The 14,418-nt window shown below is 41.0% G+C and overlaps 2 protein-coding genes across 4 annotated transcripts; both read right to left on the bottom strand.

Annotated features, from left to right (window-relative positions):
- Nucleotides 1-303: 303 nt before the first annotated feature.
- Nucleotides 304-4,528, bottom strand: ndufv1 (NADH:ubiquinone oxidoreductase core subunit V1). 3 transcript variants are annotated; one of them, XM_034600152.1, is made up of 11 exons: nucleotides 4,464-4,528; nucleotides 3,017-3,125; nucleotides 2,846-2,928; nucleotides 2,590-2,760; nucleotides 2,135-2,318; nucleotides 1,777-1,966; nucleotides 1,429-1,641; nucleotides 1,106-1,272; nucleotides 936-1,017; nucleotides 676-821; nucleotides 304-550 (listed from the first exon to the last, which is right to left on the bottom strand). In XM_034600152.1, exons 2-11 carry the CDS (start codon nucleotides 3,119-3,121, stop codon nucleotides 479-481), a joined length of 1,413 nt encoding a protein of 470 aa, XP_034456043.1. In that variant the 5' UTR covers nucleotides 3,122-3,125; nucleotides 4,464-4,528; the 3' UTR covers nucleotides 304-478. The 3 variants fall into 3 exon arrangements, with proteins under 3 accessions (XP_034456043.1, XP_034456044.1, XP_034456045.1); XM_034600153.1 differs by having other exon boundaries at nucleotides 4,456-4,477; XM_034600154.1 differs by lacking the exon at nucleotides 4,464-4,528 and adding an exon at nucleotides 4,303-4,456.
- Nucleotides 4,529-5,771: 1,243 nt separating this feature from the next.
- LOC117770666 (potassium/sodium hyperpolarization-activated cyclic nucleotide-gated channel 2-like) lies at nucleotides 5,772-12,603 on the bottom strand. Its single transcript, XM_034600319.1, has 7 exons — nucleotides 12,146-12,603; nucleotides 9,201-9,630; nucleotides 8,936-9,097; nucleotides 8,092-8,310; nucleotides 7,441-7,587; nucleotides 6,475-6,715; nucleotides 5,772-6,105 (listed from the first exon to the last, which is right to left on the bottom strand). The coding sequence occupies exons 1-7, from the start codon at nucleotides 12,601-12,603 to the stop codon at nucleotides 5,903-5,905; spliced, it is 1,860 nt and encodes a 619-aa protein (XP_034456210.1). The 3' UTR covers nucleotides 5,772-5,902.
- Between the last annotated feature and the right edge of the window lie 1,815 nt (nucleotides 12,604-14,418).

The following is a 14,418-nucleotide window of genomic DNA, read 5'->3' as shown; positions in this document are numbered from 1 at the left end:
CTGAAGTTTGATTAAGTGTTATTTTTTACAGTATAATAAATTACTAGATGCTAAAAAACAGTGAAATATTATCATAGACAGCTGAGACTGAGAAAAGATTCTGCTACTGTGCAGACTCTGGCTCCAAATGCTTCCAAAGATTGCAACGATCATTTCAGCTTCATTTCTGGATAGTGGGAGTTAAGTGGAGACACGTTGTCCATCATTATATACAGTCTGTGCATAAACATATGAGGTTCAAGTGATTCCATAATAGCCATTTAAACAATACATCTAATGTCAAAACAAGAAATTAAAGGCTGGTTTAAGGTTCATAGAACTTTATTGGTAATCTTAACAGACAAGGCAGACACATCAATGCGAAACTTGATGGTGAAAAGACATCACATTATCCTCTTAAATAATTTGTCACTGACACACGTGGGATAGAGGGCATATGAGGCAGAAGAAGAAATTCAAGGAAGTAGAAAGGAGCCATTCAAGCCCTGGCCTGCTGCTGGTATTCAGAAATTCGGTTTTCCATCACAGGCCTGAAGTGTCTGATCAATCCCTGAGAACGCAGAAAAGAAAACACAGAGGGAAATAGTACATTAATCTTCAAGCAGAAGAATAACAGATACAGCAGCTGCCAAAATATCAACTATTTCTTTATCCGTTTATAGCAAATATGAATACCTGCACTGGCCATGCCGCACCATCTCCCAGGGCACAGATGGTGTGACCCTCAATCTGCTTACTGATCTCCCAAATCATGTCGATCTCTGCTTGCCGTGCATCTCCACGTACAAAACGCCACATCATATCGTTCATCCAGTCCACTCCTACAGGACGAAGAGAGAAGGGGGAATAACTCAGAGATCTGCTTTACTCCCAGACAGTGAAAAACTCTTAGCTGGCAATGTTGCTGCATAAAATGACACTGAAGCAGCCCTTACCTTCTCTGCATGGCGTGCACTGGCCGCAGCTCTCATGTTTGTAGAACTCAATCAGGCGTGCAATGGCTCGGATAATGTCAGTCTGCAGAAACAACGCGTCCACCGATGTAACAGATGTTTGCTAACTTGCACATGCACGATGAATAACAATGCAGAGTGGACAAACTTACCGATTTGTCCATGACGATTAAGGCAGCTGTGCCGAGCCCAGTCTGAGCTTGGACGAGGCCGTCGAAGTCCATCAGCACTTCTTCACACACGTTTTTGGGGATGAGGGGAGTTGAGGAGCCACCGGGGATTACAGCCAGAAGGTTGTCCCACCCACCACGCACTCCACCTACAAGACAGATGTTTGTTTCAATTAAGTTAAACTGCATTAACTTAGGCTGTGCTTATGTTAAGCTATCTTAATCTTTTCACTCTATGACCCCCACGGTGCAGGAAAAAACAGACAGGCAAATGAAGCATTTAGGCTGTTTGGGTCCATGGGTACCTGCATGCCTCTCGATGAGTTCTTTCAGAGGGATAGACATCTCCTCCTCCACAGTGCAGGGGGTGTTTACATGGCCTGAGATGTTGAAGAGCTTTGTGCCAGAGTTTCTCTCTCTGCCAAAGCCTAGAAACCAAGAGCCTCCACGGCGACAGATGGTGGGTGCCACGGATACCGTCTCCACATTGGCAACAGTTGTAGGGCAACCAAACGCCCCTGTAAGATAGGAGGAAGAGCGAAGTAGAGGAGTCAGAGCAGTGTTTATTGGGCAAGAACACGCAGCACTTGTCCACTATGGGGATACAAACAAAGGCCCAATAAGATCAGTATTTTTTTCCCAGTGGAACTCACCCACGTCAGCAGGAAATGGGGGCTTCAGGCGGGGCTTCCCTTGCTTTCCCTCCAGGGACTCAATAAGAGCGGTCTCCTCTCCGCAGATATACGCTCCAGCACCACGCATCACAAACACATCAAAGTCATAACCAGAGCCGCAGGAATTCTTTCCAATCAGCCCAGCGGCATAGGCCTCATTGATAGCAACCTAAGAGGAGATAACATTTAATGTTTCAACAGGAGTAATTCCACATTGTTGCTCAAGCAGACCTTGTGTTGTACACAGATTATCATGAGTCTCTTTGACTTGCAGTATGTTGAAATTAACCCAATTAGGACATCACAGAAATTGCCAAGATGCATCTACAATTTTCACCTGCAGGTTGGATGACTCGTTGTAGAACTCTCCTCTAATATAAATATAAGCAGCACGCGCCCCCATGGCCTTTCCAGCGATCAGACAGCCCTCCACCAGCTTGTGTGGGTCGTGCCTCATGATCTCTCTGTCCTTACAGGTGCCAGGCTCACCCTCATCTGCGTTCACCACCAGATACTTTGGCCTGAAGAATGAAATCAGAAGCGTGTTAAATAATTTCTTCCCCCCCAAAAGCAGTCACTATAGTCGAGACAGTGCAGATCTTATTAATGGCTGGTATAACTAACAAAGAACATACTGAAAATGTAATTCTCAGCTACAGCCACAAACACTTTGGTTTTGATTTATCACTTATTGGGGGTTAGGAAGATTTTCTGGTAACCAAAAATTTGTACAAATACTTGGAAAACAATAAGGATGCTGATAAGTGCTCGATGTTGCGGTTCCTCACTGACCTGCCATCGCTGGGTTTGTTCATGAAGCTCCATTTCATGCCTGTAGGGAAACCGGCTCCACCTCTCCCACGCAGGCCGGAGACCTTGATCTCATTGAGGATCCAGTCGACTCCGTTGAGAAGAATCTCCTTAGTTTTGTACCAGTCACCGCGCTTCAAAGCCCCGTTCAGCCTGAAGCAAAAATCGGAACAGGTGAGGACTGTGCTCTTTTCTATATAAATTATGGATTAAGTGAGAATATCATCAGTGGTGTTACCTCCAGTCATGACGGCCATAAAGGTTTGTGAAAATTCTGTCCTCATCTGCCAGCGGTCCAAATGTTGTTTTCTTTGGAGCACTCTGGAAACATAATGCAAAGACATATGAAGTGAATGCTATCTAATCCTAAAATTTAATTGATTTATTTTGGTTATTATGGGCCAGGTACCTGTGCTGTGCTGTTGAACCGGGTGATGGCAGTCACTCCAGCTTGACTGACAGCAGCTGGGGTTCGGGCCACCCCGCTCACCACAGCTCGAGAGAAGGACAACATCCTTCTTGAAGGGGGGGGGGGACGACACACAGTAACATGTTGTTAAATGTTGACATACGGCCATTTGAGTTAGTTTACATACAATAAAATCGTTCCTCTTGTAACCCCTAAAGATAATCCATTACCACTGCAGGTCCACACAAAATCACAGTTTATCTATCTATGTTTTTGTTCCATGTTATCCTACATCCATATCTGACAATTACCAACACTGATTTCTCCCACAGCATTTAAGTCTGGTATTGACCAAAACACCACAACATGCCTGTAGCACTGAGCATTAAAGACTGTCAACAACTAAAATGTCTGGTCAGACTTGCTTACTTGGTCCGATATATATATATAACATCACTCCTGTTTTAACCTGGAACAGGGGACAGAGCATTTTGAACCGGGGCCTGAGATTCTGGAAGGAAATGAGATTAGCTGACCCTGCAATTCCCTCAAAGTGCCTTCTTATAACATACTTTTGCCTGACAGCCTTTCCTTATATAACTTGAATTTAAATTGTCTATGAACATTATCGACCATGATCTTCTACTTTGCTTTTACTACGATCTAATGCATGTTTGACTTATTTGTTTTATTGCTTCCCCTGCGAAGCACTTTGAAATCTGGATTTTGAAAAGTGCTCTATAAATACAGATTGTTATTAGTTATATAATTATAAACAGACAAATGAATTCCTGGAATTCATTTAAACGACGACCAACAGTGCATATTAACTTAAATAAAGTAATAATCTTTTGTTGTTGATGTCCCAAAAACCCTCTTTTCTTATTGAGCAGCATCAAAACAAAAGCAGTTTGTTTTTAACCAGAAAATAGTTTTATTTTAACACAACAAAAGCAACAATCGCTGGATTAAATGTCACATAACGGTGGATTTAATCTCGTATTTTAATCACTTGAATTGCTTTGCCTGGGACCTTGTGTAACTTCTTGTGTGTTGTTATGTCAGAGGTGTTGGGTTAGCTCGCAGCGTTAGCATCGTTCAATCAACCCCGAGCTGCGATGTTTCAGGTCAACACACCAGTAAATAAACTCAAACAATATCTGAATTAAACTGAAATAACCAGGGAGCTCCATTTGAAGTGTTTCCCCTCGTATCAGGGAACACACTGACCTCCATGCTCAGGTGGCTACTGCTAGCCTAGCTTAGCCTGAGCTAGCACCTCTAACCTTGTAGAGTCCGGACAGAAACATCTGGATCGCGGCGGCAGCAGCTTTTACATTTCACAGCGAAGACACGTGGATTAACTGGTCCGCGTCAACAGCTGCATGTGTATTAATGTCTGTGTGAAATGTGCGAGAGAAGATAGAAAACAATCGGTCCTGCTCACCTCCTCTGCGTCCGGAGTTTATGAAATAACCACAGGAAGTAGAAGCTCGTGGCCCGGATACAGTCACCAACAACACGGTGAACCCCCCCTGCACGTTTAATAACATTTCATTCAACAACATCTGCTCAATAAAAGTTCATCTACTGTCATTAATGTGTTGCTCCTGGTAGTTATCAGTTAACATGTAAAATACATGCACGTGTAAGTTAAAATGCACATAAACAATTCTCAGGTATTCAAAGTGTTTCCATTAAATCCAACTTTAACCACAACATTTAACTTGAAATAAAATTATTTTGTTGATCCACTTTATCTATTTTACAACCGTAAAGTTAACGTTTATTTTACAAATTGAACAACATTACTTAACTGCTTGCAAACAACAATTTGATATAATAACAAAAATAAATAATAATAATAATTAACATTTGTAAATTATTTCTGTATTATACCTAAAACATGTAAAAAAAAAATTGTTGTTGCATTCAATCTACCGGAAATATTTACTTTTTAAATACAATATGAATAAATTAAGAAAAAGCAACACAATTAAAAAGAGACGAATGTTCATATTATGTTTTTTGGTCTTTATTAATATCAGTATTTGATTGCACTATCACTGTGTTACTGGGATTAAACAACTCTGAACCATCTGTAATGTTGTTATTTTAGGCTTAATTTCAGAAGGTTTACTTCTGAAATTAAAATAATAAAAAAAAATGTATTTTTACATTTGTTTGCAGACATTAAAACAGATGAAGGTGCAAGGAAAGTGAGTGACTCTAATATTCATCTGTGGAAACACTTATACTGGGAAATAAACTGTAGGGATACAGAGGTAGAGTTCAATGTGATGAAATAAACATCTCCAAATATGACATGTGGTGAATCAAACAATGACGTATGGCTGCGTACAGCCTGTCTCTGTACAGTTATTACATCACAGCAGCTTATCCTCAGGGAACAATGGTATTAAACCCTCATTTGATGCAACCTGCAGGCCTGTGGGATCATTTGAATCAGAGCTGCATAAAGCTGCAACACGTATATCCCAGCTGGTGCTGCTGTGTGCTTCTAATATCCTGGATGTGTGAGGGATAATGAAACTGCAGTCTCAAAGCATACAGGCCGGGAAAATTATTCCTATTTACATGTGGTAAAGAGAACACGTATCACCAACAATAGAAGAGATTACTTTCTCATTCGTGTTCATACTTTTTTAATTATACAGTGGATCTAACCTGAGAAGTGTTGAAAAATCTAACACAAAACGATCATGTAGAATACTGAGATTTACAGGTTCAATATTTCCAACCAGGTGCAGCAATAATGTGTTAATAAATAAAATTGAGGGTCTCCATCATCTTGTCCAACAGCAATCAGTTCAGTCAAAGTGTTAAATATCCTACACCAGTGTCTCTGTGCTGGTGCAGAGGAAATCATTCTGCTGGGGGAGGCTGGTAACTGGGTCTGCGGGACACTCGTCCCAGTCGGTCGACAGCTACGCTCTCGAAGGCCCTCCTCATCAGAGGATGTTCCTCCAGCACCTCGTTGAAACTTTCCACGCTCAGGGAGTAAAGACGGCAGTATGTGTCGGCCCTCACGCTGGCTGTGCGTCGGCCCTGGGTGAGAAGGCAGATCTCTGAAATGAGAGGTTGACTGTTAAAGCAATAGATTCATGTGCTGAACTGTCACATATCAATTATCAATATTTTCATTGATTGACTTAGAATTATTAAGCTATTTCATTAATCGTTTCCTATCACTTGCAAGTATCTGCATCATTTCTCTGTTTGTGTGGCATTGCATTAAACATCTCTGGGTTTTTTATGCAAAACAATGTATCTGAATTTTTTTAATTATGACAGAATTTTTACAATATACCCTGTAGTCCAAATGATTCATAGAGTAGAGAAGAGGGAGTCAGTGGCAGCTTTAACAGGAGAACAACATCATGGGGAACCAGAATCACTGAACCTCTTATTGATTTGATGGGGATGACATGATTTACCCCCAAAGTACGCTCCATCGCTGAGCATAATCTCCTTACTGCCACGCGGGAGGACAGTGACGGCGCCGTGCTGGATGAAGTACATTTTCCGACCCAGGGTCCCTTCTCGTATAATCAAGTCTGCAGGTTGGAAGACCTCAAAACGCAGCTTGGTCAGGATCACTGTCACAAAATGAGGGTCAGTGTTGGCAAACAGGGGCATGTTGGCCACCAGCCCACGGCAGTTATAGCTGACTATCTCCTGCACGGTGGAGAGAAGAGAGAAAACATTCAGAAATTGTGAGATTGAGTTAAATCTGTCTTTATTGTGTAAATATATAAAATATTTACAAAAAAGAAAAGTCACTTGATGGGCATTTTCCCATCAAAACAAAAATAACTGTCAAATTACACATTAATGAAAATTATTCTTAGTTGCAGCCCTAGAGTTTTATCATTAACATACAGGTTGCTGCACATAGCATCAATGCCATTATTTTATGTAATAATTTATGTGATCCAATGTATTGCACAATATCAATCGATACCGAAATTTAATAATTTCAAATTCAATTAGAGCTGAAACAAATATTCAATTGATTAATTAGCTGTTAGAAATCTAATCTACAACTTGTTAAATATTTAATCATTTTAGCCATTTACAAACAAACCATATGAACTATTTCTAAACAATCCAGCTCCAGAATGTGAACATTTTCAGCTTTTATCTGATTCATATCATCTTAAACATGAGTTTCTATTTTTAAACAAAGCAAGATATTTGAAAACGTCACCTTGGACTAAACATTGCATTTAAAAATAAGATTTATCAATAATTAATATAATTATATAATTTCTTTTGGCAAATGTTCAATGTTATTGTCCAGGCCTACATTTCCATCTCTGTGGACAGGTGTCATTAAAAGATATAATTACAGAGAAAGCAAGAAACACCAAGTCAAATCAAAGTTTTAATGAGGAACCCACCTCCTTGAGCGGATCACTGAGCTCTCCGAGGATGCTGTCCTCGTCAAACATCTTGCCCTGGAATCGTTGCTCGTAATAATCATGGATCCTCTGCCTCACGTCCGCTGGCAGTTTATGGAACGACATGTACTGCTCCACTTGTTTATACTATAAAACATTTGTACAAAACAATTTTTGGGATTTAATATTCGTGACGATACGATTGAAATTCCACATGATTGTTGTCAGATTAAATCACATTTTCTACCATGTGTTTGCTGAATTAATAATTATGCATTTATTCTATTTGTGTTGTGGCTTTTGCGGTTTTAAGTGGATTACAAACTCATTTGTAATGGGCATTAGCAAACAGTGATCCAGAACAAAGGTGCCGCCATTTGTCTATTCATCCGCTCTGCTTTATCTTGTGAAAATCCCCTGGAAAAGGTCACAACAAGGCCACAAAGTCTGTTAGATAATACACATATTCTCCAGGCATTTGGCACATTTTCCACCAATAAAGTACGAGCAAGCCTGTGATGTAAATGGTTGTGAAGCCAGAATCACATTCACATCCATGTGAGGCTCTTAGGGACGTATTGTCCACAAAACAACTGTGGCTGAGGGTCAAAATGTTTTTTGTCAGTTAAATGTTTCCGGTCAGATGTTCACCTTCTCTTGATACTGACGATGTGACGCATCCAAAGACTGAACCAGGGTCGTTGCGTGGCCGAGGAACAAGGCGTAGCAGGTGGCCCCCACGACCATGCTGATCATGGTGAGCCACACATCGCTCATGCCCTCCGGAGGGTGGGCGCCGTATCCTATACACAGCATGTGACTCATGGCCATAAACAGGGCGTAGGAGTATTGTATGTGCCATGTAGCATTCTGGGAAATGGATGGTAGAGGAGACATGACAAAACAATGTTGTAATGAGAAAACATACTTAACATGATCATACAGTGTTGGATAAAAAATGCCTGATTAATTTAGCATAGGTTAAGTTTTCAACAACATTATTTATTTCATAATGAGGCTTAATAATAAGTTCCTGGAACTTATTATTACGTGGGAAAGTAAGGAAAACAACCAATTTAAAATTTTTGCAATTGCAATTAAAGGAAAAGATTTTGGAAATTATTTCACTTTCTTGCTGAGGGTTGGATGAGAAGATTGACACCACTCTCATGGTGGGAGTATATTAACTCTACAGACATGATAATGGTTTCAATGTGTTTCTCAGCAAGAAACCAGACAAGTGTATTTCCCACAATATCACTCCATTCCTTTAATTTAAATGATTTACAAATTTTAAATTGGCTTTAAAATGGGTAAAATGTTAACACATTACAAAATATTTCAGGTTTAAAGGAATCATTTGACATTTATTGAACAATGACAAGATCGATACCACTCTCAACTGTTATGTTTTTATGCTAAGCTAAGCTAATCAGACTTTCTGAAATAAAAGCATATTTCTCTATAATGTTTGTCCTATAGTCGGCCTCCTCACCACCATATTGTTCTTGGCTACCCAGCAGTCTGGAGGAAAGTCCTGCAGCATCGGCACCATGAAGGTCAAGCAGCCATCCCAGTGACACAACAGCAGCATCATGCCAATCAAGTTCACTATTCGCACCACTGCACTGGCCAGGTCATACGTCATATGGAAAAGCTGACAGAGGGGAATTTTTCATGGAGAGAAAAAACATTCAATAAGAAAGATTTTGAATTTCTCATCCACACTGTAATAATATTCTCCTTCTTCCTCTCTTTACCTCTTCCCACTGGTGAATGTACCGGATGAGGCGAGACAGTCGCAGAAGACGCAGCAGACTCAGGATCTTGGTGAAGCGCACGATCCGGAGTGCGCGGGCAGTGCGGTACACGTCAGACGAGTCGTGCCGGGACTCCAGGTCAACGATGAGGAAGATATAGTCGACGGGGATGGAGGAGATGAAGTCCACCATGAACCATGTGCGGAGGTAGTGCCTGCGGATCTCTTTGGGGTCCAGGATGATGTGGCTGTCCCCTTCCAGGATGCCGGTGCGGAAGTTGAAAACCAAGTCCATGAGGAAGAGAGTGTCAGACAGGACGTTAAAGGTGATCCAGGGGCCGGTGTTCTGGTCCTCAAAGAAGGTGATTCCCCAGGGTAGAATCACCAGATTACTCATCATCAGCAGGAGCATCACGATGTCCCAGGAAAACCTGGACAGAACATGATGGAATGATGGAAAGTCGAGGTTGGGAAAATATAAAACTGCAAGCATTTCATTTTTTGCTTACTTGCCACAAACCTTTTCCCACTAGTGCTAAGGAGGTTATGTTTTTATCAGTGTTTGGATGGATGGATGCATTATGGGTCAGGGAAGAAGCCATAAAATAAAACATGAAGAATTCTAAATAGAGTCTGGTGTTTGTTACAGAGGCAACTCTTCTGGTTCAGGAAGCTAAGGATCATGGGTAATATCCACCATTCAGTTGTGTTTCAGTTCAGAGAGTGGGACTTCGCAGTCAGAGATTGATAGTGTTTTTTTCTCGACTTTAAATCCACTTAATTGTTTGGACATGGAACAAAATGAATCACCAGGTGTGCCTGCAGAGGGCGCTGTTGCTCAGTAAAAGTTACACAGTGTTGCTTTAAGGTGAGTTGAAGTCATCAGGTGTACAGGGTGCCGTGCAGAGATTGTCCCATTTCAGAGTGACCCTTACTCCCATAACAGCTTCTGTCACAGGAACCCCTCTTATTAAAAATACATGATGTTCACCTCACCAGGCTCAATGTACTTTAAAGAAGACGCTGCAGATACGTAAACGCCACCGGAGAGGTCTGACCTGCGATGTGTTGGTTTGATGGGTCAGACTTCAGAGTGTTGAAGCTCAATCACTGTCTGCTTCATGTCATACAAGTCCCACTTTACTGTAGGTCTCCCGTGTCTTGTTATACTCGGGTTGGGTTTCCTTACAGCTTGTTTCCATCATGTGTCAATCACCACGGGTCTCAGTCTCTTCCTCCCCTCTCTTTCATTACAAGGGCACAGTAACAGAATAGGAACCAGACTATTTCTGATTACCGTCACAGCTCGCCGATCGCAATGTGAACCCTGTGAGAAAAGCACCTTCCACATTCTTTAGCTGGACAGAGCGGAGGCACAGATAGATTAGTTCCTCATTTTCAATCACGTTTATCCCTCCATCAATCTCTTGTGTCCACGTCCCCTGTGTCTACACGCTGGTTTACATGCCTACTTATCATCTTATGCTGCAACAGATTAGTGGTTGCATGCTGCTAATATCACCGCTAAAGACTCTGCTGTTTATTTGTAGTGAGTGCATACCATATATATATATATATATATATATATATATATATATATATATATATATATATATATATATATAGTCAGCCCTGGTTCTTCTCTTGCACGTCTATGACTTTGAGTGCAATGACTCAAAAGCAACTGCATGAATTGCCATAGAAATCAGTTTTCCTCAGAATTGTGATCATTTTGGTGATTTCCTTACTTTTCATACAGCACCACTATCACGCCAAACTTGAATTTGTCCTTAACTTTGCTTTTTGTACCAAATACCTCAGCTGCATTTTATCTTTAGTACTAACCAGCAAACTAAGACACTAAACCTTGCTTACGTCCAGACTATCAGCATCAACATTATGATTGTGAGCATGTAGACATGTTGACATTTGGATTTGCATTACAACGCTGTCACCAAATACTTCCTCATAGACCAGCTAGCATGTTGTGCTCAGAACCGAAGAAGGTCCGAGCATCTGTGTCTCCATTACATCTGCACAAACTCCATCTGCTGATGAAAACCACATGATAGCGCTGACAGCCCCTTGCAGAACAAACTGGTAAGAGGAGTTATTACGTGAATAACCCAACCCACTTTAAATTGGATTCCAAATGCAAAAGAAAACCGACCTTCACCCCTGAACAGGAAAGCTGAGCATCACAAACGTTCTGTTCCAACTCATCCATTTTAAAGGGGAAGTTAGAGCATAAGGTTTAAGGGTAGCAGGCCTTCAATAATCCCTCCCTCAGCTGTCTGTGTATTATTGCATAATAGAGCAAGATTGGAATTATAGGGATTCTTATGGGCAATAATCCCTCTGCACGGGTTTATCCCCTCTGTCTGGCATAGGCCTGATGTTTAAAAATTGTTTAAATTTGATGGTTGTTGTTATTAGTCACCACACAGATGGATAGCTTGGGAATCACGGCTAAGATGCTGTTAGGCCCCAAAAGCTGAATTGATCGAACCAATCCTCCGAAAAGTGAGACAAAACTAGGCCAAGGAATGACATGGATAACACTAAATTATCGGGATCAATGAATGTAGTTCTTCCTTCTCGTAAACAGGGGGAAAGGGAGTCACAGGGGAGTGGTATCATTAATCCAGATGATCTTGTCCTATATATTGTATCACTAATCAAATCCCTTCATCGCCTTATCATGCACGAGGAACCATGACATCAGCTGTTGTACCGCAGTCTGTCCTTGGACGAACTGGATTGAATCGCTCAGTCGATGACTTTTTAGATCTCAAGGTAGATTTATGATAAATTGGGTAGTTTTGTGCTGGGAAAAGGTTTCATGTGGTTTTACCGTTACTGTGGAAATAATGTAGGCAAACTTTCCCATAAAAAAAACTGTGACAACAAGAGGAAATTCTGAAGACAATCCAACCTCGTGGTTACCTGAAGTTACTGTAGGGGTGGATGATCCACGAGCCGAAGCTCTGGACCCTGGCCTGCTCTGCAGCAACACCCTTATGGCTGCCAAACATGCGCAGGGAGAACTTGTTGACCCCGGGCTGCAGCAAGGAGCCAAACTGCCTCTGGAAGTAGGAGGACTGGTCCTGCGGGAGGTCCTCGTTGCCTCCGTCCCCCTCCTCGTTGGTGTCCAGCAGGCCATCAGGGTCAGCGGTGTAGTCTTCATTGTGGGTCTTGACTAGGGTGAAGAGAGTGTTGCTCACATCGCCCTTCTTGTCTACCTTTGGGGAAGGGGTGCCAGGGGGGGTGGTCCTCTGGGAGCCACTTCTCCACCGTGAGAAGCGGAGGCTGCTCCAGCTGCGGTACCTGGGCGTCTCTGGCTTGTGAGCCGGGCTCTCATAGACGCGTCTGTGGTCGTCGATACTCCTGGAGGGGCTGGTCATGGCAACACCTTCCAATTTAGACTGCTCACAGCAAAGAGGACTCTAATGTCCCTGTAATTTGGCTTTTGGGGCCTGACTATAAAGTTCAGTAACTAAAAAAGGTAACTCACAGATGTCATTTTCTGTTTAGTTAACTTCATTTACAGAGTTATATAGCCAACCATATTTAGAACAATAAAATGACAAGATGAACTTTACAATAGAGCAGTCGAACTTAAAAGTGCAATATCTTCAAGTGACGCCACATAAACCCAAAATACCATTACCTCACTCTTACCTCTCTGCTGATTACACCCTATACATTGCAAATCTCCAAATCATAAATCAAATATCATATATAAAAATTTCCTGACTCCAGTTCTTACAATAAAAATCCATGAAAAGTTGCGTCGTCCATTAAAAAAGTACTTTCCTGAGATGAATGAGGGGAAAAGAGAAACTTCTGCAGCCTCAGATGCTCAGTGTGTGTTTGAGTGTGAATGTGTGTGTGTGTATGTCTGTGTGTGTGTGCCCTCAGTAGCCTTTAATAATCGGCTTGTTGGCATAACTCACCTCCCTCCTCCCTCTTTCCCTCCCTCCTCCTCCCTGCTGAGAAAGTAGTCCCTCCCTCCCTCTCTCTCTCTCTCCCTCCCTCTCTTGCTCTGTGGGACGCAGCATTGATGCGGCTGCAGGTCAAGTTGCACAGTCATGTTAAGACCCTCCAGGTCAGAGTATCATCATTTCCTCATGACTCATCAATATTCGGAGGGAGAACCCCTTCACCTTTACCTGAAGCATGTTAAATATCGATATTGAAATATTAAATATGAATCAATCCTAGAAATCTCCGAACCCCTTAAAATCTAATTGAATGAAACAGCAGGTCTATGCACTATAGTTAGGGCTGGATCAGGTGAGTCCTGAACTATCTTTTATTTATGCTGCTATAGGCCTAAAATATTTTAGGTCTTGACCTTCTATGTAAAGTGCCTTGAGATAATGTATATCATGATTTGGTGCTATACAAACAAAATAGAATTGAATTGAATTGAATGTCTCTTTAAGATCGATATAAGGCAAAAGAACAAGAAAATGTCTATTTAAAAACATTTACGATATTGATCAATGTGCGTTTACAAAAATCAGTTGATAAAATAACAGTTTAAAATAAAATAAAAAATAGAATAATTTACATAAAAATATTTACATTATTTTTCATGGCTTACTATTTTCTAATTGAAAATACAGGAAACTGGAAAATTCCTTTTTTAGTTTCAGGTCGTTCAATAAAAGAAAACTTTAATTTATGATTTTTAGCAGACAAAAAGTAATAAAGTGATGTTTGATTGTTATTGGGAATAGGTTTTCATTTCAGTGCTCTGTTTTGGGTTCAAGGTTCAACTCAACAATGACATATTACTTGTTACGTTTATATTTGAAACTTGTGAACATCCAGCAGTTAAGTATCAATGTTCATCATTATCATTATGAGTAAAAATTCCTAATGTTGAATATGTCAACATTTCTTTTTTAGCTCGGTTTTGCCCTTCACCAAATCCTGATGGAAATATCTGGCTCTTACAGTCGCTCCATAAATTGGGTAATGAATACATTCTGTAAAAAAAATTGTAAACCGTGTGGTTTTTTTCCACTTATGCACTTTGGACTAAGTGATATAGAGTAAAATGGCTGAAATGCAGGCTCATCAATATCTGTTTGTTTAATTACACCTATGTATTCATGTGTTTAGACCCATACAAACTTATGCAGTCCCTCAGTGCTGCCCACATGTGTTCTCTCCTGGTATATCACCATCAAATTTCACTACTGAAATAC

The sequence above is a fragment of the Hippoglossus hippoglossus genome, chromosome 11 (assembly GCF_009819705.1).
Source record: "Hippoglossus hippoglossus isolate fHipHip1 chromosome 11, fHipHip1.pri, whole genome shotgun sequence".
Lineage (NCBI taxonomy): Eukaryota > Metazoa > Chordata > Actinopteri > Pleuronectiformes > Pleuronectidae > Hippoglossus > Hippoglossus hippoglossus.
Note: the sequence above shows the minus strand (reverse complement) of the source record. Positions and strands in the feature narration are given on the sequence as shown.